Source organism: Peromyscus maniculatus, chromosome 12, assembly GCF_049852395.1.
Source record: "Peromyscus maniculatus bairdii isolate BWxNUB_F1_BW_parent chromosome 12, HU_Pman_BW_mat_3.1, whole genome shotgun sequence".
Taxonomy (NCBI): domain Eukaryota; kingdom Metazoa; phylum Chordata; class Mammalia; order Rodentia; family Cricetidae; genus Peromyscus; species Peromyscus maniculatus.
Window position 1 is genome coordinate 50,000,826 of NC_134863.1, and position 25,954 is coordinate 50,026,779.

The 25,954-nt window shown below is 37.5% G+C and overlaps 1 protein-coding gene across 1 annotated transcript in view; it reads right to left on the reverse strand.

Moving 5' to 3' along the window:
• The window catches only part of Epha6 (EPH receptor A6), a 921,293-nt gene that overhangs the window by 165,260 nt on the left and 730,079 nt on the right, over positions 1 to 25,954 (reverse strand). Inside the window, exon 12 of the mRNA XM_006981610.4 lies at positions 16,724 to 16,849. Coding sequence (XP_006981672.1) covers positions 16,724 to 16,849 — 126 coding nt within the window. The remainder of the gene's footprint in view (positions 1 to 16,723; positions 16,850 to 25,954) is intronic.

Consider the following 25,954-nt stretch of genomic DNA (forward strand, 5'->3'; position numbering starts at 1 on the left):
GTGTTACCTGGTAAGTATCAGAACCCTCTCCCAAACAAAAGTCATCCTCAATGACTTTGACTCTTAGGTTATTTTAAATTTTTAAATTAAAATTTAATTTATTTTTAATCTAATACTTTAATCTAATACTTGTGCTTGAAAATTACACATCTATTGGGTACTATGTGATGTTTCAATACACATACACATTGTGCAATATTTCAATAAGAATAAATATCTATCTCATCAAAGCTTTTTTATTTTTCATAGTGAAAACATTCAAAGTCATTTTCCAGCATTTTGAAAGATACAGTACATCATATTTACTCTACTGTGAAGTGGCACATCAGAACTTCTTGTTCTTACATAATGTGGTCTCCACTGATCACCCAACCATTGTTATTCAGCCCAAATTCTGGTAACCACCATCCTCTCAGCTTCTCTGAGATATACCAGTTCATATTGCACATTGGAGTGGGAGAATGCAGACATTTATTCTGTTTAACACAGTGAACTCTGGCTCCAACTGGGTTGCCACAATTTGTTACACTTCCCTCAGTGAGGACTCTATCAGGAATTAGACTAGAAGCCATTCAGGTCACACTTCAGCAAAGGATCTCTGTATTCTGTCTGTGTCCTGAAAATCTTAATGAAGGTGAATTCAGAAATGATGAACTGAGTTGTTTGGGGGAGACAGTTTCAAGGTGGCATACCATCTGTGGTTACTGCTCACTGCTCTTAGATTTATAGTGGAGACAGCAAGATGAAGTGTAAAAACAGTTGAGGTGTAAACACAGTTTGGCAAGTAGAGGAATCTGAGTAACTGTAAAGCTGCTCTAAAGGCAGCGGCAGACAAAGCATTTACAATTTGTAATTGTTAAAGAGATTAGAGCTATTACAGAGCATAGAGTTTGTACTGGGGCAATCGAGAAAGCACCTAGAACAAAACTCCACCTATTACAAGATTCTAGATGTAAGTATAAATTCATTAGGTAATAGAATATCCTTCAAAAGGGTTTTAGAACACTTGGTTAGAAAACGGCTTCCTAGGGAGGCATTTTCCCACGTTCAAGCAGGAAGGTATGGTATGCTAATGCAACTGTGGTCTAAGTAAGCCAGGCTAAGGGGCAGTAGAACTTGTTCTATGTGGTACTGCTTTTCAGGTACACAAAATGAAGGCTGTGATGAGGGTGGTGGAGGCTTGCACATAGGATCTAGAAAGCCACTGAGGCCAAGCAGTGTGTTCCAGGGTCAGATTCTCTGCAAAGAGGAACTGAGAAGCTGCTGATTGATGCTCATGAAACATAAGTCATAACTGATAGGCTAGGATAGAGGAGATGCCAGAAAGTAGGACATTCAATGAGGAAATCAGTAGGTACTGAGTGGATCTGACCAAGTAAGACTCCGGTTTCCACAGGTAATAGAGCTGGAAGGGCTGCTGGACACCAGCTGATGCCATGATGCCCTGATGAGGGATGATGTGTAGCTTTTCTGTGTGCTGATTATTTGCTGTGCTAGGCTCTGATCCTTGTTTGTTACTGCTTTTCCTAGCTGTGCCCCTAGTTCCTGACATTTGTAATGGGGATGACAACTTGTCGTTGTATATTGGAATTATGCAGTATTTTGTTCTCTCTCTCTCTCTCTCTCTCTCTCTCTCTCTCTCTCTCTCTTTTTAAATGAAAAAATGTACATTGCTGGGGGATGTCTTTCTTTGTGCTGTGAATATGTGTTGCTCTGATTGGTTGATAAATAAAGCTGCATTGGCCTATGGCAAGGCAGAGACACAGAAAAGAGAAAGGAGAGGAGAAAGGAGTGGAGCGAGAGACACCTGCCTGCCACCCAAGGAACACCATGCCAGCAGACTGGTAATGCCACAGCACACATGGCAAAACATAGATGGATAGAAATGGGTTAATTTAAGATGTAAGAGGTAGTTAGCAAGAGGCCTGCTATAGACCATACAGTTTGTAAATAATATTAAGCCTCTGAGTGATTATTTTACAAGCAGCTGCAGGACCACAGGGCCAGGCAGGACCAGAGAAACCTTCTAGCTACAGTACATTTCCCTTAGACAATGAATTAGAGGCAAATAATTACTGCTGGAAGAAGGAGAATTAACCTCTCCCAAGGATAAGTTTCCTTTTTGGTTGTCTAGTATTAAAGTGGTTAGTCCTGAAGACATACACACACAAACAACAAAAATGTAATTTCACTTCAATTAAATTTAAAAAGTATATTTATTCATCAACAGTGATACTATTTAGAATTATAACATGCAGTGAAGAAAAAAAAGCACTTCTCAGTGTTTTCACATTTCTGACATATTACTCTGAATTTCTGGGATAATAAGTCAATATTCCCAGAGTCTTCAAAATTATGATATTGTAAATGTGCTTTTAATAGTCTTCATACTCTATGGGTTTGAGTAACTAAAATTCTTGTTTAAAGAATAAAATATGCTAAATTTAGTGGTACTTAAAAGAACTATACCCTATAGAAATACTTACTGAAAATAAAATTTAAAACTTAGGTCTCCCAATAAGGGAACAGCCCCTTAGTAAACATTTTCCATTTAAGGATTTATTTGGCATTTAAAATGTGCTAAACCTTGAGAAAGCATTAAAAAGACTGACACAAAATATCCTATATAGTGAACTCATTAGTGAGCATTTTGTCTTCTTATTACATTTTCTTGTTCTCCTTTCTATGTTATACTATAACCACACATGCATTTGACATGAATACCTTATAGGCTAGGCTCCACATATGAGGGAGTATATGCATTTTTCTCTCTGGCATTGGGTGACCCTTAATATTACTCTAACTCCATCCATTTTTTTTTCAGAAAATATTGCTATAGAACCTTTTCTTTGGATCTGAATAATATTCGATATTGGAAACTCTGGTGATATTTTATTTGTGCTTTAATAAATAAAGCTTGCCTGGAGATCAGAGGAAAAAGACAGCCACAACACAAAAATCATGTAATGTTAGCACACGCCTTTAATCCTATCACTTGGCAGGCACGATCTCTATGTGTTCAAGGCCACACTGGAAACAGAGCCAGGCATGGTGGCACACGCCTTAAATTCCAAAACTAGTTAACCATAGAGGTTTGGAGGCCTGTACAGACAGACAGGAAGTGACAGAGCTGGGTAGAAAGAGGAAGTGATGTAGCTGGGCAGAGAGAGTAAATCAGATGGCAGAACAGCAGGGCATAAAGACATGGGTAGACAGGAAGTAACTTGCATTTGGAAGCTACAGAGTTGGTGAGGTAAGGTTGGCTGGTGGCTTTCCCTATTTCCCTGATCTCTCTAAGGCTTTCACCCCTATTTTTAGCCCTGTGTTTTTTATTTAATAAGACCATTTAGAAATCCACCTATAGGAAACATGTAACCTGATTTTGTATTTAGGGTTTTTTATCAGTATATATTCATTATATAATGTCTAGTTTCATCTAGGCATTTTTTCTCAAGTGTATCATGTTCTTTGATCATACTCTTTCTGTTCCCTTTCATTCTTCTTCCTCCCCCTTTTCTCTCCTCTTACTAGTCTTCTCTTTTTCTCTAGTCTCCTTTCATTTCACTCACATAGACATACACAAAGAGAGATACACACACACAGCACTCAAGTATCTATAAGAATTCTAAGGCCCACTTATGTGTCTTTTTGACTGCATTCAGTACTTTCTCATCACCTAATATTACCTTTTCTTGCTCTTCTGTCTAAATATTATCACACATACATACACACACACACACACACACACACACACATATACTCACTCACAATTGTTAATATATAATCATACATACATATACTATAGACTAGAATTTGCCTATGAAGGAGAATGTTTCCATTTTTTCTTTCTGATTTTAAGTGACATGACTTAATAGTATACATTCTAAGTTCATTCATTTTTCTGCAAATTTTATGATTTTTTTACAGCTGACTATGTATGCATTTTGTATCTTTACCACTCTTTCATTATGCATTCATCTGTTGATAGACATCTATTTTGGTTCTGTTTCATTGATATAAGTAGATCATCAATAAATGTGGATGTTCAAATAAAAAATAATTCTAAGATCTAAAATGAGAGAAAAATGTGTGCTTTTTTTGTATCTGGCTTATTTTGCTTACTGTGATGATCTACAATTGCATTCATTTTCTAGCATATAACCTAATTTCATTCTTTGTTATATCTGAAGAAAACTTTTGTGTATATAAACTACATTTTCTTCATTCATCTGTTGACAAACATCTAGGCAGATTTCATGACTTAGCTACTGCAATAAACAGAGATGTGCAGCTATCTCTGTAGTAATTTGTCTTAGATTCTTTGGGTATAAACCCTTAAGTGTTATACTTCAGGCAGATGCTACTTCTATTTTTAATTTTTGAGGAACATCTATGCTGATTTCCATAGTGTCTAGACTAATTTAATCCTAAGAACAGTATAAGGATTCCCTTTTTCTCACATCCTCACTAGCATTTAAAGAGAGTCTTAGCATTAGACTAAATGCATGCTGTATCAGGAAATACGTAGAAGCTAAGGGCAGAATGTCATAGTTTATACAGATGTGCTGGGGGGTCAGTTTGAAAAGGAGTGGACTTGTTATGGTTAGTTTTCACTGTCATTTTAGTCAGACTGAGAGACACATAGGACATTAGTGAAACATATCTTCAAGTGTGTCACTGAGGGTGTTTGCAGAAAGGCTTGACTTATATATGGGCAGCACCATGCCTTGAGGTGAGATGCTAGGATGAAGAAAAAGAGCACATGGAGTGAGAAATCTGTGCCCAAGCATTTTGCTTTTTGCTTCCCGATCCACCAAGATATGAGCTGCCTGCCACTCACAGGCTACCACGCCATAGCCTTTCTCATGGACTTTATCCTCTCAATCATCAGTGACAGTAAACCTCTCCCCTTCAGTTGCTTTTGTCAGGCATTTGGTCCCAGCAGTGAGAAAAAGGACCCAAGTATTCGATACTAAGCGTGGAACCACCCAGTGATGGCCTGAGCGGAGGAATGCATATATCGCCACTATACATTATCTTCCAGACAGACGGCTGGTGGATTTTAAGTTAAGGAATATACAATTAAAGAAGGTTTTTGACTGAAAATTGCAGGGAACAGTATATTTAGGAGCTCTCCTGATAGGTTCAAAGGGTCACTAAAATTTTGTATAGCTGAAATCAATGGGTTTGCATGTTTTTTAATAAACACAATGGTTTCTCATAAGGTGGCTATTTTTTGACTTAAATATCATACTATATTAGTTTTTGAAAAACAGCTTCTTCCAGAAAGAGTTTCTTATTCTTTCACTATCTGTGTGTGCTTTCTGTACACTGTTGACAGACCCATGTGTGTACCAACAGTCTTGATTATTAATAACCGGGTGAATCTTATTCCATGTTTCTCCTCATTTCCTATTTTTAAAATATAGAGGTGATCTTAATTCTCCTTCAGAAATGCTAAAGAATAAAACACCACATCCAATGACAGAAACAACTGAGTAGGAATAGGGAAGAATGATCTTATATATATTTTTAAAAATATAATAGTTCTTAGTCTAGGTTTACTTAAAAGCAAATTAATGGTGTGAAGCTAAAAAAAAAAAAAATCAACCAAAAAAACAAACAACAACCAAAACCTCAATCAACTTGCATTTTCCTGCAGTTCCAGAGAGCTGAGATATGTCATCTATACCAACGAGCTCTGGTATTATTCAGTAATCTTCTTCCTACTAGAAATTACCATACAAGCAAAAGAATTTTTCTTGTCTAATTATGTCATGTAGACAATAGAAATAACTGCTAAAGATGCCCAATGCTATGCTACCTTTAACTATGAGAAGTGGAATGCATAGACTGCCTTCCATAATTTTAATAGCATAGGCTTTTAAATCTTTGAACATTTTATTTAAGAATGACTATTTAATTTTTTTAAAAGGGTGTGTGTGTGTGTGTGTGTGTGTGTGTGTGTGTGTGTGTGTGTGTGTGTGTGTATGGGATATGTACATATGAATGCCGATTTCAGTAGAGGCCAGAAGCATTTGATCCCTTGTAGCTGTGAGGTGCCTGACATGGGTGCTAGGAAATAAACTCTCTTCCTCTGAAGGAGCATTGCATACTCTTCACGACTGAGCCGTTTGCTCATCTCCACATTTTTTTTTGATTAGTGTTTGAGAATTTAATACGTGTGTATAACTTGTTTATATCAATTCTGTCTCCTACTCCTTCCTGTCTAAGTCTTTCCAGACTTTCCAGCACTTCTCCATCTTCATTTTAAGACTGGTTTTCTTGAGTTTGAATTGCATCGTACTCATTAGAGTAATAAAATAATAATGATCACATTGAAAGTGGGTCTTGAAATTATGCTTTTTTTATTGCTTTCCAATGGCTTAATGCTGCTTTATTTCTTGGTGTATATATGTGTGTGCATGTGGGCATAGGCACACAAGTGTATCCATGTATGTTGAGGACAGAGGTTGCTGTCAGGCATCTTTTTGAATTGCTCTCCCCCTTATTTTGGTTTTTGGGGAGGACAGGATCTTTCACTAAACCCGGTGTCTCACTGCTTGGTTAGGCTGGCCAGCTCAGAGCTTCAGGAACCCTCTCATCTCTGACTCATTCCAAATTACAGGCAGAAGTTCATTCTCTCTCTCTCTCTCTCTCTCTCTCTCTCTCTCTCTCTCTCTCTCTCTCTCTCTCTCTCTCTCTCTCTCTCTCTGTGTACCTTCATGTTGGTGCCTACAGAGGCCAGAAGAGGGCAACAAATCCCTGGGGCATTTGCTAATGGCAGTTGTGAGTCACTCAATCTGGCTGCTGGGAACTGAATTCCAATCCTCTGTAAAAGCAGCAAGTGATCTTAACCTCTGAGCTGTCTCTCATCCATGCCTCACTTTTAGAAAGGTTTTAGGGATCCAAACTGAGTTTCCCCAGGCTTGCAAGTAAAGCATTTTACTGGCTGAACTAAATCCCTAGGCCTTAGGGATTTAGGTAAAAACATTTTATGTAAATAACTTATAAATACATACTACCTATAAATCAGCATATCCATTATAGATATATGTTTATCAATGTGCCAGGCATTGTTCTCAGGAAACTCCACCTCTTAACTAATTTCATCCTTATGACATTCCTATATTGGTTGCCATCACGAGATGAGTTTAACAGGGGAGATACCTGGTTTTTAAGCATCATAGTCAGGGATTGAAACGACAGCTTCCAGAGCCCAAGCACTTGTCTATGTGGATGAATCTCGAAATGACACTGCAGTCTCCATTCGTCATTTGGACAGCATAAAAAAGTCACCCTAAATCTTTATGTCTCCCTATAGAAACATTCTGGAAAGGAATTACAGATGATGTGCTTCTGTGGCTTCTGAACATATTGTATTGACAAGTTACCTATGAACAGCAAGTAGTTTAGAAGGAGAACGACTGGGAAAATCTTTAGATTTTTTCTCATACATTCTATTTATGATAAATCATTTATGGTAAGTTTATGATAATCATTTTAAGACTCTATTATACAACACATTTTTAAAAAAGCACTTTTCCTCATATATTCTCCTATGGGACTTAAACAGATAAAATTTCCACTTGTAATTTCACTTGTAAGGGGCATACATGAAACTTTGGAGAGTGGCAATGTAAAATCACTTCTGGGGAAGGGCACCGGAGGTGCTGTCACATCCTGAGTCTTTTAAGAGTCCCTGGAAGGCTAACAGAAAACTCTGCATTTCCCAGTAGTCATACAGATGTTGTGGCTTCCAAACCATCTTTTGGTTCCATACATGATTTGATATATACTTATCTGTTCTTCTGTATTATTCCAGATCAGAAGAAAATAGCCAATAAATTTAAAATAAAAACACAATTCTGTCTTATCTATTCAGTATATCCTAGTATGAGAGATAGAGACTGGAGAGAACTACATTGATATCATCATACAATGTTAGTTATCCTTCTCCATATGCCATTTTCTACCCTGTCCTTCTTCCACTGCCCAATATAATCCTCCTGTTCCTTTATTCCCTTTCCCCTTCATACTACCTGTATTCTCTATTTCCTTGCAATTCCCACAATCATCATCTCTTATGAGTTTCTTATCTTCTATGAATACTTTAATTTAAAACATATCTCTAAAGATTCAAAGCTAATATCTACATATGAGTGAAAAAATACATGGAATTTGTCATTCTGGATCTGGGTTACTTCACTTAGAATGATTATTTCCAGATCCATCCATTTACCTATGAGTTTCATGTTTCTTTTCAGCTGAATACTATTCCACAGTATATATGAACCATATTTCATTATCCATTCATCAATAGGTTGTTTTCTTTTTCTGGCTATTGTACATTGAGCAGTTGTGGAATACTAGTTTAAGATGTGTTACATTCATTTATGCTGTGGAATGTTTGCTTTAATGACGCAAAAATACGTTGCATTCTTTAATGTTGCATTTGTTTAGCTCTGTAAAGCTGTGTTACTTTGCCTGCCTAAAACAGCTGGTTGGGCTAATGTAGAGCTGAACGGCCATTAGCAAGGCAGGAGAGAGAAATAGATGGGGCAGAGAGAATTAATCGGAGGAGATGTCTAGAGAAGAGGGAGGAGTGAGAAAAGGAGAAGGAAGGGAAAACGTCAGGGGCTAGACACCCAGCCACACAGCCAGCCATGGAGTAAGAAGGAAAGACAGATATACAGAATAAAGAAAGGTAAAAAACCCAGTGGTAAAATGTAGTAAAAGATGAATGGGATAATTTGTTAGAAAAGATGGTAAAAAACAAGCCAAGTTGGGGATTTAGCTCAGTGGTAGAGTGTTTGCCTAACAAGCACAAGGCTCTGGGTTCTGTCCTCAGCTCCAAAAACAAACAAACAAACAAACAAAAAACAAAAAATATTAAAAATAAAAATAAAAAACAAAAACAAACAACAATAACAACAAAAATCAAGCCAAGCTAAGGCCGGACATTCATAAATAAGAAGTCTCCATGTATTTATTTGGGAGCTGGGTGACAGGCCCCCAAAGACTTAAAAAACAAAGCAAAACAAAACCCAACTATACTGAGCAGAAATGAGCATGGATAGCAAAATCTATATTAGGATTTAGAGTTCTTTGAGATGCTCCTGGGAGTGGTATTGTTGTATCATTGCTGTATCATTATTGCTGTATCATGTGGTAGTTTTGAGATTTTTGAGAACTTCTACACTGATTTCCATGGTGACAGCATCAGTTTGTATGGTCACCAGTAATGGGTAAGTCTCCCTTGTTCCCATGTCTCCACATCCACATCATCATTTGTTGTCATTTGCTTTATTGTTCTTAGCTGTTCTTTCGGGTAAGATGAAATCCTAAGGTAGTTTTAGTTTGCATTCCCTGATGGCTAAGGATGTTGAACATTCTTGGCCATTTGTGTTTCCTCTTTTTTGAGCTCTCAGTTTATTTCCATCCCCTAATTTTTAATTGTTCCCTTTCTTTGTGTTTAGGATCCTCTGTGGATAACCGATAAAGGGTCGTGTAGTTCCGGCATAGAGTATTTGGAGCACATGCTCTTCCCTTAGTTTTCTAGCTCAGTCTTATCCTGGACAGTCTTTCTTTCTTTCTTTCTTTCTTTCTTTCTTTCTTTCTTTCTTTCTTTCTTTCTTTCTTTCTTTCTTTCTTTCTTTCTTTCTTTCTTTCTTTCTTTCTTTCTTTCTTCTTTCCTCTCTCTCTCTCTCTCTCTCTCTCTCTCTCTCTCTCTCTCTCTCTCCCTCCCTCCCTCCCCCTCCCTTCCTTCCTTCCTTTCTTTCTTTTTAAATCTGTCTTTATTTCTATTTCTAGCCATGTGCTTCTTGTCCAATTCATTGTGCTTTAACATAATAGCCTGGATTTTTTAACAAGACCCTGGGATCCTCTGGCAAGTGCCGAACAGACTCAGATCCCTGCCTATAATACCATCTCTACAGGCTCCTTAGGATGAACTTTCAATTTGAAGGAGAAAACGATTGCTAAATGCATTACACATAATTAGATCACTGACTACCTTCTTCCCAACCAGGAAGTTACTATTTATATCCAAATCCTTGCTGCAACTTTTACAAGATGTTTAAATTTTCTTTCTCGAAGTTCAGTTTTGCTAAGTGCACTCTCTGCAAGCCGCCTGTGAAAAGAACCATGAAAAGCCCACATTGTGTCAGAGTGCGGCTTCCACTGTGCTTTGCCCTACAAAGCAAAAGAATGAGTGCCGAATGGAGACATATTTGTTCCAGGGCTGGTGTCTCTCTTACTCATGTTCTTAAGTGGCCCAGCTGCCCAATAGGGCATGCATTCCACCCTGAGGGAATGGCTCTCTGGAGGGGAAGAGGTACTGGAGCAGCCAGGTCCCTTTGGTGTTCCTAATTAGGGAGAAAACATACCCACAAAATAAACCCACTCAATACCAAGATTAAATGCTGATTCACATGGAGACTCAGCTAAATTAGTAAATGGTGTAAGGCTGTTTAGAATTTTCCTTTGTAAGAAGAAAATAATGCTTTGACAAATCCTTCAAAAGACTTGAGCATGCCTTTAAATAGAAACAAAATAAATGGCATAATCTAGAATAATAAACAAGATCTCTAGGTGTTGCGTATGTTTTTAGTGAGACTTTAAATAGCTATGTAAGATTTATAGTTTTTAAGATTCAAACTTATTCAAATGATAATAAGATAAAAAGAAGCTTTTATGTTAATAAGAAGGCTTAGCCAAGGTCAAAGGCTAACACTTTTTAAAGATTGTGAATAGACACACATAAATGGATGAGAGATTATTTAAAGACTCTTTTAAGATTTTTCATGTCTTTCTGGCAGACAAGAAAAAGCTCAGAGCATGTTCAAGAGTTTGCTATCAAATGCACTATGCAGACGCTTTCCTCCCTTGTTACTGTACCGTCAAGTCTATAGAAAGGCGGCCATGCTCACTTCTAACCCTGAGCAGAACTTTGAAAGCAGAACATCTAGATGAGCAGGACACTCGGTGATTCCTTTCTGAGTTTCAGGCTGTTCAGCGACCCCCTGAAACTTACAGAATGGGAGCCCATCTTCTTGGGGAAGAGAGTCTATAGCCTTCCTTTAAGGGTTGGGTGTGGGGGTGGAGACTAAAGAACCACCATGCTTTCAGGTATTCTGTTAAAAAGATGAGTCTTATTTTCCACCCCCACCGCCCCAAAGTAACAAACAAAAAAACAAAGCACAGCTGTGAGGAATCTGAATCCGTGCCTGTGCCTCTGTATCATGTGACTTGTCCAGAGGTTTCTTTCATCTCATGAACTGCTTTAAAGTTTCTGAAGCCTAACGTTTGCAGAGTTTAATAACATCTTCAATTTAATGGATGCTCCTATTCTGACTTTTTAAAATTCCAAATGATATTTTGAATTTGCCTTCTTTTATTTTAAATCGTTTTCCTACTTTTGGAGTACTTTTCCTCATTGAAGTCTAAGAACCAAAGTGTATACCTGCTCTTTTAAGCCCACTGAGTTTGAACAATAAGCAAACCTACTAAATATAACCTGGATCTTGATCTGGCTTTTGATTGATTGTAAAATACATCCTAAATGGGTGTTTAAAAATAACCCTCAAACCCAGCACTACCAATGTTGCAAATATTTGACCCAGAACTACCAATCTTGCAAGTATTTTAAAGGGGGGGGCATTTCCTTTAAAGGATTAGCACTTCAGTCACAGATGTTGACTTCCTTGTGCCTTGGCTGACTGGGTCTTTCTGTCTGTGACCCTGTCCCTCAATGATCTCTTACCAGAGACAGCAGTAATCATGGTTGCCTGCCTGGATCTGCCTGAGTCTGCAACTTTGTTTCCCTTTTTAAATACCATTCTTTTGGCTTTTTTCTAAAGCTGGCAGCTGTAAAAATTTTAGAGAAGGAGAATCCTTTAGAAAAGAGTGACAAACACCTCTCGAGTAGGGACTGAAGTGTGTGGAGGGTTAAAGACTTATAGACAGCCTACAGAGGAGGGGGTATATTTTTACTACAGTGCATTTGAATGGCTTATTTGGAACTTCCCATACTTTTCATTTTTTACAGTTCCCTTCAACTTTTGATCTAAGTGGGCATAGGGACACACTCACCCATAATTAATCCTGGGTAAATGGCAATATTTGCAACTGCAAAATATACAGCAGATACACACCTCAATGGAATAATAGGAGTTTTTCATCTTGAAGATCTCCTACTTATAAAGTGTATCCTGTAAGGAGTATTTATACTAAATACAATGATATTTTATTAAAATAAGGCAATTTTTGAATGCTATTTGGAAAACTAATTCATTAATTATCACCATTGGAATAACTATTTCTAATAGATGTTGGTTTGACATACATGACTGGGTTTGAAACGTTTCAGGCCAAAGTCATTGCCCACCCCCTTTAGCATGCCTGAAAACATGAAGAAATCAAATGGTTTAATTTGATTTTTCTGAACTGTTGTTTGATCACATTTAAAATTTAATGTATACGTTTCCACTGTTGATTTCCCATGGTACACTGAGTTTGAACAAATGTTAAATTTCCTTAACATACCATTTACTCCATTCAAACCTGCCACCTAGTCACCATCATTCATGTTGTTTACTTTCTGCATCCTCTGTACAGGCCCAGAGCTAAGAACATCATCATCACCAGGCATGAGACTTCCTGCACCTTCAAACTTACCTAGTCTAATTTTAACACCTAAACTGTATATTTCCATTTTTTAGGCTGAATAATAATAATGCAAACAAAATTTTCCCAAACTCCATATCAGATGGTATTTCACATGAAGCAGAGAAAGGAAGATCATGATATTTGTTAAATAGGCTGTGAAGAAATTGTAATATTTCAGGACTGTGAATCCCTTGTTGTGAAAATGGTGCAGCTGGAATGTTAGTGACTTACACAAAGCTTGGTTGTGAACCCATTTGCTATTGTGACTAGCCAAGGGTCAGGAAAGCAGACATAGAAAGGTTTGGATCTTTGAATTTAAGAATGATTAAAATCTCTTTCTATGAAAATAGACAAGTGATATTAAATACTACTAGTTATATACCTAGAAGCTGCACATTTGGTTTTGGAATCACTGTGTGTTCACATTTACACTGTTTTCCAGTTCCAGGTGAGCAGAGGAAGAGTCTAAGCAGATTGGCCATTTCCTTGACTCTCACACAATGAAGAGACACTCCAAGGGAAATGAGAAGGGAAAAAGAAGGGTCATTCTCATGGTACAGACAGACAAACAGAGGTGCTATGGAGTTGCATCTGCTTCTAAGATTAACCACAGAGGAAACACCGGGGAGATTTTCAATGCTCATTTTGTTTTCTGAACTTACACATTTAAAAGTCTCACTTGCTCCCATGTTATTGAGCATTAGCCAATATATCCTACTGTTTTTCTCTACTCTAGACTCAGAAAAATAACCCTTTAAACTGACCTTTCTAGAAATAAGAAATTCACAAATGATTGACGGTTGTTACATAAATACTGACAAGCTTGTCTATTTTCTGGGTCTCATGATCTAGTGATTGTCCTAAGATTGAAGTTATGTGTTAGAAGTAAATGCCATGTACAAAAACTGTTACTTAATAGCAGAATGTGATACAAAATAGAGGACAGAATATAGCTGCATATCTCATTTAAGTTTGACTGACAGGAACCAAATTAGCAAAAGCCCTAGAACAGGTTTGCTAATTCTTCAATGACACAGGAAATGTCTTGAGAGAATGTCAAGTTCTGTGGCATATAATCAATTAGTAGATGCCCAGCAGGCTTTATCCTTCAGCTGATTCTGGGCATATCCTGGTAGCTATGGGAAAGGAACATGCTTCCTATCCTTGGTTTGATATCCTAACCATGAAGGAACATTCCTGCAGATATTATGTGGCAGGGGAATACTTCAGGATATTAAATGTATGAAACAATAAAAACTTCATGTGATGACTGCATAATTCTTCGTAACTCAAGATTATGAAGGAAATTAGCTTGAGTTGGGTGAGAGAAATTACAAATCACCTTTGAAAATGTGGCAGTCTTAGCTGTAAGGTAAGGAAATGTACAGGGATCATTTATGAGAGGGTTATGAGTCAGGAAAAGCGAGCTGAGTTAATTTCAGTTTGAAGGAACAGGAACAAGTTGAGATCTATAAATGTTTCATGCAGCAATTTTGTTTCACCTGATTTGTATGTAAGTCATGAAAACGGAACAGAGTTTTTTCTCCTATGAAGGCTGGAGGCAAATTGGCTTCAAGCCTAGAAGAATAGAGTGCTGGGGCTCTCTCTCAGATCCTTCTTTGGAAGGGAGTTTGTGTTTGTGTTGTAGAAAGATCATCTTCCTTCTGTCATACCCAGTGGCTAAATGACAAGGGCTATTTCAAGGTTTTGCTAGTAATGCTGAATAATTCAAAGCACTGTTAAACTTCATAATGTCATTTCTGACAGATACATCTAAATTCACCAGATTTCCACTAGCATTAAGGATTAAACCACTAAACTACTAATTGTGTTTATCTACTCCATTCTCCCCAGTGAGATATCAATTACATAAACTAAAGCTGCATTTTAAAAATTGTAGTGTGAATCAATTTTCCAGAGAGAAACCACACTTATACCAAACATTTTACAGAGCTGATTGACTCATTATAACTTTAGAGAAGTTGGATGTTGTAAGTCCAAACCAAGTATCTTGAGTTATCTTAGCCAGTGACTCTTTATTGTCCACACTGTGTATGACCTAGTATTCTTGAACCTAGATAAATCCTCTGGGATATAAAACAGACCCTTACCTTCTACCAACCTAAAAGTGAAGCACACTATCAAATTAACATGTGAGGTTAATGGGCATTTCCCACTTTGCTATAACTGCTACTCCAATGCTTCTACTGACAGCATTTAAAAACTATCTCAATTTATGACTTTGTTTTGTTACTATGAAACTTCTTGAGGGGCTGGAGAAATTGGCTTAGAGGTTAAAAACACTTGCTGCTCTTGCAGAGGACCCGGGTTCAGTTCTCAGCATCCACATGGCACTCCCAACCCTCTGTAATTCCAGTTCCAGAAGACCTGACCCCCTCTTTGGCCTCTGAACAGCAGACACTCATGAGGCATGCGTGCGCGCGCACACACACACACACACACACACACACACACACACACACACACACCACTCATACACATAAAATGAATCTTAAAAGAAACTTTATTTAATCAGTGACCTTGTTGGAATTTGGGATTTGAGCAACCTAAATATGCAGCCTTGGGCTAAAGTCACTCATAGTTCTTTCCGTATTAAACTACTTCTCATTGTGTTTGAGGTGAGGGCTGTGATTTTTCTACATCACCAGTCATTAGTTCTGAGAGCTTAGTTGATGAAGTTTTTTTCCTTTATCTTTGACAATAACAATAAAAATTCCCCATGTCATTCTCACCGTTCTGTTTCTCTGTACACAAAAGGGGTAGAGCATCGTCAGAATTAAAATTACTAAGTCTTTTAACTTACATCATTTTAGTTTCTACTTTTATCAATATTACTGTGAGCTATCAAGTTTCTAGGCATAGTACCACATGGCAAAATAAGAAAAATGATATTAAGGCATATTTACTGCTAGTTGATTTTATATATTATTAAGATTATAGCCGGGCGTTGGTGGCGCACGCCTTTAATCCCAGCACTCGGGAGGCAGAGGCAGGCGGATCTCTGTGAGTTCGAGGCCAGCCTGGGCTACCAAGTGAGCTCCAGGAAAGGCGCAAAGCTACACAGAGAAACCCTGTCTCGAAAAACCAAAAAAAAAAAAAAAAAAAAAAAAAAGATTATATATATTGATAATCTTAATATATATTAAGATTAATTAAAAGGCAAGAGTAAAATATCAGAATAATTGCAAGAATAGTTGGCATTACGCTAAGAAAAGCAAACAGATGTACATCTTGGGATTTTTTTAAAAATTAGAATTTCCAGCCCAATGTTCCTTTACCCTGATGGGTGGGTCAGCCCTCTTGGATACACTTACAACATAGCATAATTTATACCATTACTATTATTTATAATAAATATACAATAATTTTTATTTAAAAAGTCAAGAGTCAACATTCATGTAAAGTGCAAGGTAAATCTGCATCATTTGGGTTTAGTGGAAGATGACAGGCAATGCTAGACTTCACTGAGTGACAGGAAGAAAGGATTTGTGATTAGTGATGCCATGAATAACTCATGAAAAATTTCACTAAATTCTAAAATTGAAGTTTGGAATGTGAGATATGCTATATCTTATTTCATAATTTTGGTCAGATTACTATTTTTAGAGAGGACTGAATTTCAATGTACTATCTTAAATTTTTCTTGGTTTCTGGCTTTTCTTCAAATCATTTTCCTTTAGTGAAATGGAACTTTAATTAACCCTCTCTAGATTTGTCTAATTATTCTTTCTGTCAACATACTTAGTTTTCAATTTTCTTTTGTGGTCTACTCCAAGTGACAAGGTCACTCTAGTCCTTGCTTATGTAAACCCTATACTAAGTAGGCATTTAGGGTACAAATCCTTTTACCCCATATTGATTCTATTTTCCAAGTACTAGATATCACAGAGATGCTTCCTGCATTGCAAAGAGTCACTTGCATTTCTTCTCAATGTCTTTTAGAAGTATTCGTTTTTGAATTGTTTCTCTACCAGCTGTGAGAAGAATTCTATCACTTTCTATGGTGATGGAGAAGTGTACCTGGGGTACCTACCAGCAGGAATCCTGGGGGGCAGAGATCCTCCTGCTGTCACTGGATGTGGGGCCTGGATGCTGTTTAAAAACCCAGCCCTCAGGAAGCTGGGGCAGAAGGCTTCCACTCCAATCGCTGGGAAGGATCCTTGGAAGAAATAAAAATTGATGTTAATCAAAGGCTTATTCATGGAAAAGTTAGTGACCATTTACCTGCAATTAAACTCATAATCAATAATGACCTCACAAGTAATAAACCTCACAAGAAAGTTATAAAATTAAATGGTTGAGATAGAGTTTTTCTCATAAATTTATAAGATAATTCTATTATTTTTTGAAGAAAGCTCTACTTAGCTAGTTATAATTAAGGATTTAGAACCAACAGAATGTTATAATAAAATCTCTCTCTCTCTCTCCCTCTGAGACAGGGTATTCCTATGCAACCTTGGCTGGCCTGGAACTTTAAGCAGATCAGGTTGGCTTCAAATTCATAGAAACCTGCTTGCCTCTGTCTCTCCAATACCGGAATTATAAGTTATGCACTATTACACTCAGTTCAAAATTTGTAAACCTGCATTTAGTTCCAAGTACCAGGCCATGGAATGATGAGATAGATGGACATGCATGCATTTCACTAATATCATTTGCATTATCCATACCCATATGAATGATAAATATGCAGAAAATTGTCCCAATAGGAACTGAAACCCATGCTGCACCAAAAAGAATAGTTCTTTGTTCTGGAAGTATCAATACCAGTGCTAAGTGAGCACAGAATTTTATATTTATAGCATGTTTTTAATATATACATGTATATTTATTGTGATATATATATATATATATATATATCACAATAAATATACACACAGTAACATGTGTGAGAAATTATCGATCAAATCCCAAAATGAATCACAGTACTCTGTGGATATTAGTGTAGCTAGAGTTTTCCTGCCTGGCCCACAGTCAGGACAAATCTCTCTCACCTGCCAGTCCCATAGCCGCTCAGACTCAACCAAGTAAACACAGAGGCTTATATTGCTTACAAACTGTATGGCCATGGCAGGATTCTTGCTAACTGTTCTTATAGCTTAAATTAACCCATTTCTATAAATCTATACCTTGCCACATGGCTCATGGCTTACTGGCATCTTCACATGTGGCTTGTCATGGTGGTGGCTAGCAGTGTCTCTTTCTGTCTTCCTGTTCTTTCTTTTCTCCTCTCTGTTAGTCCCGCCTCTACTTCCTGCCTAGCCACTGGCCAATCAGTGTTTTATTTATTGACCAATCAGAGCAACAATTTGCCATGCAGAACATCCCACAGCATATTAGAGTAGAAAAGAACTTCCATCAAAGACCTATGTTTTTCATACTAACAAACTGAGGACTAGTGATGTGAAGTGATGTCACAGAACTGACAGAGTACAAGAATAAACTTCACTGTGGAATGAAAATGAACAATGAACCAATTCTTCTTTGAAAGATTGCTATCTTTTGTATATGAATTGGAAAAATAGCATTCTAAAGTAGAAACATTAAATATTAGTGTCTCAGCGACTAGAAGATAATACAATCACTCTGAAGAGAGTTTAACATACACCAAATATTAGTGAATGGAAGAATTCGGTGATCCAGATGGCCAATCTAAAGTGAAATTCTAGTTGTTCACAGAAAGGGCATTTCACTGAGGACATGCATTTCATTTAGGCCTCTAGAGAGCCCACTAGGGTAAGGAACTGTATATGCTGTGTTCTAGAGTGAGATTCGTCCTGTACTGAGGTTTAGCAAGTGCCGTGTTTGTGAGGAGACTTTCTTCTTTTGTATGGCTTGAGTGTAAGATTTCCTCTATAGGCTTGTGTCCTTAAACACAGGTCACCAGCAAGTTAGTGGTGCTTTAGAAGACTGCAGAACATTTTAAAGACAGAGTCTTGCTTGAGGAAGTGGGTCACTATGAGAGAGCCTAGAGGTTTTGAAGTTTGGCTCCAGTTTCAGTCCACCCTGGAGGAACTGTGATTAGCTTATCCCACCCGAGCTGTGCCTTCCCCAACTGTGAGGGACTGTCCCTTCTCAAACTGTAAGCCCAAATAAACTCTTCTTTCCTTGTTTCCTCTCAGATGTTTGGTCACATCAATAAGACGAGTAGTAACTAATATACTATTTTTCAATTAAAAAAAATCTCTCTGCCAAAAATAGGTTGAAGTTGGAAATATCTTTGTACCTGGGTCAGAACTAATAGCAGAGCAGGAGTACTTTCAACATTAAGACCTGTGTCACAAGTATCCATGGGTAGACCAGAGTATTCTGTCAAAATTTCAAAGAACAGTGAAAAACTTTTTTTTTCTTGTGACTGCATGGAGTATTCATCACTGAACCCTAATAGCTCCTGTGTGTAAGGTCTCCCCAGCATGCATTTTCTGTATTGCAGAGCTTCATCATTTTCTGGAAATCACTAGTCACTAGTGATGGCATTTCGCTGAATGCCAGGTGCGTATTACCTTATATGTGCACATATCATTCCTACTTAAAGTCACAAAAGAAATGATATTGTTATAATAAAAAAAGTTAACTGTAAGAAATACAGATTTTATTATATGCTGTGAAAACTAAAACAGTACAGTTTTAGCTGACAATGCATCTATTAAAACCAAATAATAAGAAAGACTGGTTCAACTATGTTAGATCTCAAGAAAAAGAGTAAGTTAATCACACAGAACAATGAGTAAAAGGATATAAATGAAATGACCACAGAAGCAACTAAAAACGAAGATATCCAGATCAGTGATTCTGAGTAAGGTAAATATCCTGCACATTTCAAGATGTTGTCTTGTTTTTACTATTTTCTGACACCACCATAAAAAACTACCAATTTAGAAAAGATGCTCATTATTTTAACTCCTTGGAAAGAACTAATACAAATACTACTTTATTGTTATGATTACATTTATTACTGTGTGCTGTTGTGACACCTGTCATATCTAATAGCAACTTTTATTTTCTTAAACTTACTGCACCTTTCATGATGGCTTTTTTTTATGTTTCTTTACCACAGTTAAGGTCTTTCGTTTATTGTAGTGTCTGTTTCTTAAAGGACTGTCACTTTATTTAAAAGCTAATAGAACTCCATAAAAGTGAATATGGATACATATTCAGCTGAAATTGGGCATTATGTGATAATCACACCTTATCATTTCTCTTCATTCATAGGGAATCAAATTTTAGGACTTGCTATAGATTTCATACAAAATGTCCCTCACAGTGCTTGTTTTCAATAGCCTGTTTCATTGCTTGTGGAATTATTAGGGAACTTTCTAGAAACTTTAGCAGGTGGCACTCAGTTGGAGGAATGGAATCCCTTGCAGCAAGGGATGGGGTGGGGTGGGGTGGGGGCGGTATCTTATCCTTGGACCTTTGCTGTCTCTCTCTGTTTCCTACACACCAAGAGATAAAGAATAGCCACTTTCATATGCTCCAGGAACAGGACATTCTGTCTGAGTACATGGAGCTAGGCTGAAATCTTTCAGCCCAAATAAATCATTCCTGATTTTAATTTATTTTCCTTGGGTGTTTTTCACAGCCACAACAGAAGTAACTAACACAGTTTGATATGAAATGGTTTTTAACAGGTTCAGTCAATTGCTCCAGTTGCTCACGCTCTTGACTTTTAGCTTTTAATTGTGAAACACATTAATAATTTATTTTATACCTAAAATCGTAATGTCTAAAATCTATAGCAAGAGAGTTGTCAATTTCTTTGAGTGCTTCGATTTTAGTTACACTCAGTGGAGTAAGCATTTATTAAATATTTATAACATGAATCCTTGCACTTCTGGCTTGTTAGTATCTTGAGTCTTTCGTTAGAACAGTGGTTCTTGGGTTTACTGGCACCTGCACACTCAGGACACCATAAATTGGGATGGGGAAGTCATTATTGGTGCTTAATAGATAGAAGGTTGGGGGGCCTTGCAATATATAATGTACTGCCATCAAAAAGAAAGCCCTATCTCCATATGCCAGTAGTGCCCACTGAAAAATATTATGCTACTGTAAAGTATGGTTATTGCAGAAGAGGGAGCAGAAAGACTGTAAGAGTCAGAGAACCAAGATGTCTGTCGCCAGAGAATGTCTTCTACATATGACAGGGGAGCTGCACAATGAAATCTCACAAATATAGTCACCTAAATTAGACCTGCATAATGATAACACTGACTGATACGCAACCAGGGATGGGGAGAGTGCACAGGATGCCATCCCTAGATGAAAAGCTATAGGCAACTAACTAATGGCTACTGAAAGAGGGAGATAGTCTTCTCCAGGGGCAAACTTTGAAATAAGTTACCCAAACCTACGTGATCATCCTTAAACATGTGTCCATGTAAGCATTACTACTAAATGGTTTTATGAGCACACATGCATATGTATGCATGTGTGTGTGTGTGTGTGTGTGTGTGTGTGTGTGTGTGTGTGTGTGTAATTAAGAAGAAAGATCACGGATTTGAGGAGTCGAGGTGCAGAGTGGAGGATTTGGATGGGAAGATAGAAGGGTAAAAATGATGTGATACCATGCTCATGTATGAAATTCTTAAAACAATATAAAATGTTAGCTGGGTGACTGTGGCACATACCTTCAATCCCAGCACTTGGGAGGCAAAGCCAGGTGGATCTCTGTGAGTTCGAGACCAGCCTGGTCTACAAAGCGAGATCCAGGACAGGCACCAAAACTACATAGGGAAACCCTGCCTCGAAAAACCAAATATATATATAAAACGTTGCTCTCTACTAGTCTATATAATGAGACAACACCAAAAAAGGGAGAAGTTGGCATGGCCTGTATCCTGATATCTGACTTGATAACATAATTGAGAGTTACTTAGGTTTCTATGTCTGAAAGCTAGCTGGTCTGCAGAGTAACTATTTTCAATAATTAAAAGATATTTGATGCAAACTCTATGAAATAAAATCCCATTTCTAAATTGATATTGCAGCAATGTCTCTGGAACAACTCTGCATTAAAAATTAGGTGTCACTGGGTATTTGTGTAAAAATAAGACATGATGACAGAGAACTCTGAGCTTCTATTTCTTCAATTTTAAAATGAAAATGATAATGGAGGACACCTTTTAGGGCTCATTTTTAGGATTTAATTATAGCAAATCATCACATATATAAGCCAGTGCTATCATCCCACTATCATATATATATATATATATATATATATATATATATATATATATATATATATATATATACCCCCTGCTTAAGGAAGGAAATAAAAAAAACTGATAAAATACTGTGACTCCTCCCTCCATATACATTCACAAATCCTTAATAAAAAATAAAAATCTTTCTTTAAACACTACATGTCAGTCATTTATATTTGATGCTAAGATATTAAACAATAAGACAACATCCCTTCTAATCCAATCTTTTGTGATGCAGTTCCTTCATAGCATTTTTTGTTAAGTGACATTTTTGCAAGTAATCATTATGATCCATGCATAGAAATCTAAAACACTGACTTAAAGTCAAGCAGTCCAGAACTGAGCTTAAGAAATGCGTGCACATGTGCGCGGCCTTAGGAAGGGCAGTTTGCTAGTTCCTACCTGGTCTGCCTCTATTGCTGCTTCTGGAACAGTGAGTTTCTTTCTGTAAATGTTTTCAGACCTTAGGGTGGTGGGTGTGCTCCAGAGTTCAGGAAAATGGGCAGAAGGAACATAAGACCAGAAGATCCATATATAGGTATTTTTATATATGCCCATATATTATGAATGTTTATCTTTTAGCAACTAACAAATACAAAAAAAATTAAATATACTCAATACTCCTTGGAAGGTTGCTCAAACATTTTATTGTTAGAGGTGTTTTATAATCAGAGAATTTTGGAGATCGCTTTTGATAATGAGTGAGGTAAAAATGGGAAAGTATGGGTAAGGACGATTTATTACAAAGACTTGAAATATTAGACCAGGGCTTTGTAATGATAATAGAAGACTGCATTGCTCCTGTATAGGTGTTCTCAGCAGTGCATACTCATTAGGAGCCATAATGAAGCACAGGGGTGTCCGTGCTTTCAGCTCGTGAAATGAACTCATCACCAAGTATGTTACGACAAGGAAGGATTATGTACTCAGATATAAAGAAAAGAGACTACATGCACAAATATTAAAAATAAGGATTTTGTAATAACAAATGATTACAAATAAGTAGCATTTTATATGTACCTCTGTGTATTGTTATTATTATATTATATTGTCTAAATAAACTGAATGTAGTCAGACTCTAAATTATTAAAATCTACTTTTATATCCTCCCATACCTTTCCTTCCCTTTCCTTTCCTCCTCCTCCTCCTCCTCCTCCTCCTCCTCCTCCTCCTCCTCCTCCTCCTCCTCCTTCTCTCTCTCTCTCTCTCTCTCTCTCTCTCTCTCTCTCTCTCTCTCTCTCCTCTCTCCCCAGGCTGGCATCTAAATCCCAGAGATCTGCTTGCCTCTGCCTCCAAAGTGCTGGGATTTAAAGTCTGCACCACCATATCTGACTCTACATTCTATATTTTAGAATAAACATAACAATATAATGACCACTATAAAGTAATTTGTATCTGTGAAAAGTAGATAAACACAATCCATGCAGCAGACACTTGTTGCTCAAAGATGTTGGCTGATTGGACATGGCCAAAATTAGTAGACCTGAGGAGCAAGTCTGTGAGTATTAGGAGGGATCCTGTACTTATCTTGATTACTCATGATATAGGAGCTCTTTAGCTGCCTCATAGATGCCACTCCATGCCTGGACTTTGGATTAATGAGCATGCTTCTGTTCTGTAGTTTGAATAACTTCACTATGAAAATAGAACAGTTAAACCAAATGCTATTCCAAGCACTTTCACTGAGGCATGCCCACTTCTGAATGCCAAGACTCTTTACTCATTTTCCTCCCTCCAGCTATACTAGTTTTTTTTTAGTAGACTCCATATACATTCTTTCACTACTTCTGGAGCTTGTTTTTCCTTTCCTATATATCTCTCTTCTCTTTCTCAGTTACAGTAATTTATAGTACCACACATTCTCTCTTCCTCTAAGAAGAGGAAAGTCATACACCTTCATGTCTGAGAAAATATTTCCTAATTTTCTACAATCAGGAAGGGGACTAACGACTCATAACACTCAAAAAACCATTGAGGAATAACAACCCTAGGAAGAAGAGCCATCTTTATGTACAGCACTTGAATAATTCATCCTTAGTCTACTGAGACCTTTGCTTTGGTTCCTTCATTGATGGTATACACAAAGGCTAACTTGTTCATATATACATTTCACTATAGAACGGTTTATGCTTCCTGCTGGCCCTTGAGGCCACCCAGACTGGTCTTCTGTAACTGTGGTCAGAAGACATATAGAAGATAGTTTCAATAAATATAAGTTGAGTAAGTAGATATAAGAATGAAGCAATTAAACATGACATATTCTTCCTTAGGCAAGAAACTTTCTAAGCTCTAAAAAACTTGCCTGCTCAATTGCTTTCTCAACCAAATTATTTTCTAGGAAGGGAGGTAATTTTTAGTTAGGCTTAAAGTATGGAAAATTTCCCCTTCCCAAGGAAATCCATGTTACTTAGCCACTCTGGGTCTGTGTATTGTAGTATGATTATCCTTTAATACCCAGTTACACATGAGAACATATTATGCTTGTCTTTCTGGATCTGGGTGACCCTAGCTTTGACTCCTAGTAATGAAGCATTCAGACCCTGAACTGCCCATCTCTTGTAACCAGGCAAGGCTTCCAGTGATGGGACTGGGACACCTACCCAGACACAAAACCTGTGACCTACAACCTGTCCTGCCTGTAAGATAGGCTGGGGCACTGGTGACACAGAACTTGGGGCAGTGGCCAAACAATAACTGATCCAACTTGAGGCCTACACCCTGAGAGGGAACCCATGCTTGACTCTGTCTGGATGGCCAGGAACCAGAAGCTGGATGACTCAGAGACCTAAAATAGAACCAAATACAACTGCCCCCCCCCAAAGTTAATAAAATGATTCCTAATGATATTCTGCTATACTCATAGATTAGTGCCTAGCCCAACCATCATCATACAGGCTTCCTCCAGCAGCTGATGGGAGCAGATACAGAGATCCACAGCCAAACATTAGTCAGAGTTCAGGGAACCCACGGAAGATGGGGGAAGGATTGTAGGGGACAGAGGAGTTGAAGACACCAGGAGAACACAGTCTACATAATCAACTGTGCAGGACTCATAGGGGCTCACAGAGACTGAATCGGCAATCACAGAGCCTGCCTGGAACTGACCTAGGTCCTCTCTATATAGGTTATAGATGTGAGCTCAGTGCTTTTGTGGGACTCCTGATAGTGGGAGTTGGGGTGGCTCTGACTCTTTTGCCTGCTCCCAGGACCCTTTTCCACCTACTGAGTTGTCTAGTCTAGCCTTGATATGAGAGTTTGCGACTGGTTTTATTGCATCTTGGTATGTTATGTTTGGTTAATGTCCCTAGGAAATCTGCTCTTTTCTGAAAGGAAACAGAGGAGAAATGGATTTGGGGAAGAGCAGAGGTATGTATAGAGGGAGGGTGGAATCTGGGAGTAGTGGAGAGAGGAGACACTGTGGTAGTGAGGTATTGTGTGAGAGAAGAATAAATAAAAAGAAAATATATTTCAAAATTACGACCAATGATAAGCGAATTTAACTAGGTTTCTAAAGTCAAGGTATTCTAAACTATAAATTGTATTCCATATACATAAAGTAAATAAATGAATGGAAAAACAAAAAATGTGAAAATTATGAATGAATGACTCATTCATCTCTCCTTTTGTTCATCTACTGACTCACTTATTTAGCAAATACCTATTAAAGCATAAACTCTGGTACTCATTCCTAATTAAAAGGAAATAAGAAAAACATTCTTGTGACACTATTGCTTTTAGGAAATAATTCTAATCTAAGTCAAAGTTACAATCACAGAATGTGGTCCATTTTCTAAATTCATACACATGGAAATGCTTCTGAAGGTAAGTCCGCATTTTCCTCTGTAGTTGTGTACCCAACCTCAATGCAGATTCTTCATAACATTTTAAAGTGAAAAATTAAGGTAATAGTGTCTTGCTTTTGACTTTTTCTAATCCTCTAGGTCACAGTAATATAAATTTTAGAGATATCTCACCTTGTTAATTTTAATGGTTAACTCATAATCTAATATTGGAGCAAAAAGGGCAGAAATATCATTAAATTTCAGTGATTTCTTCAT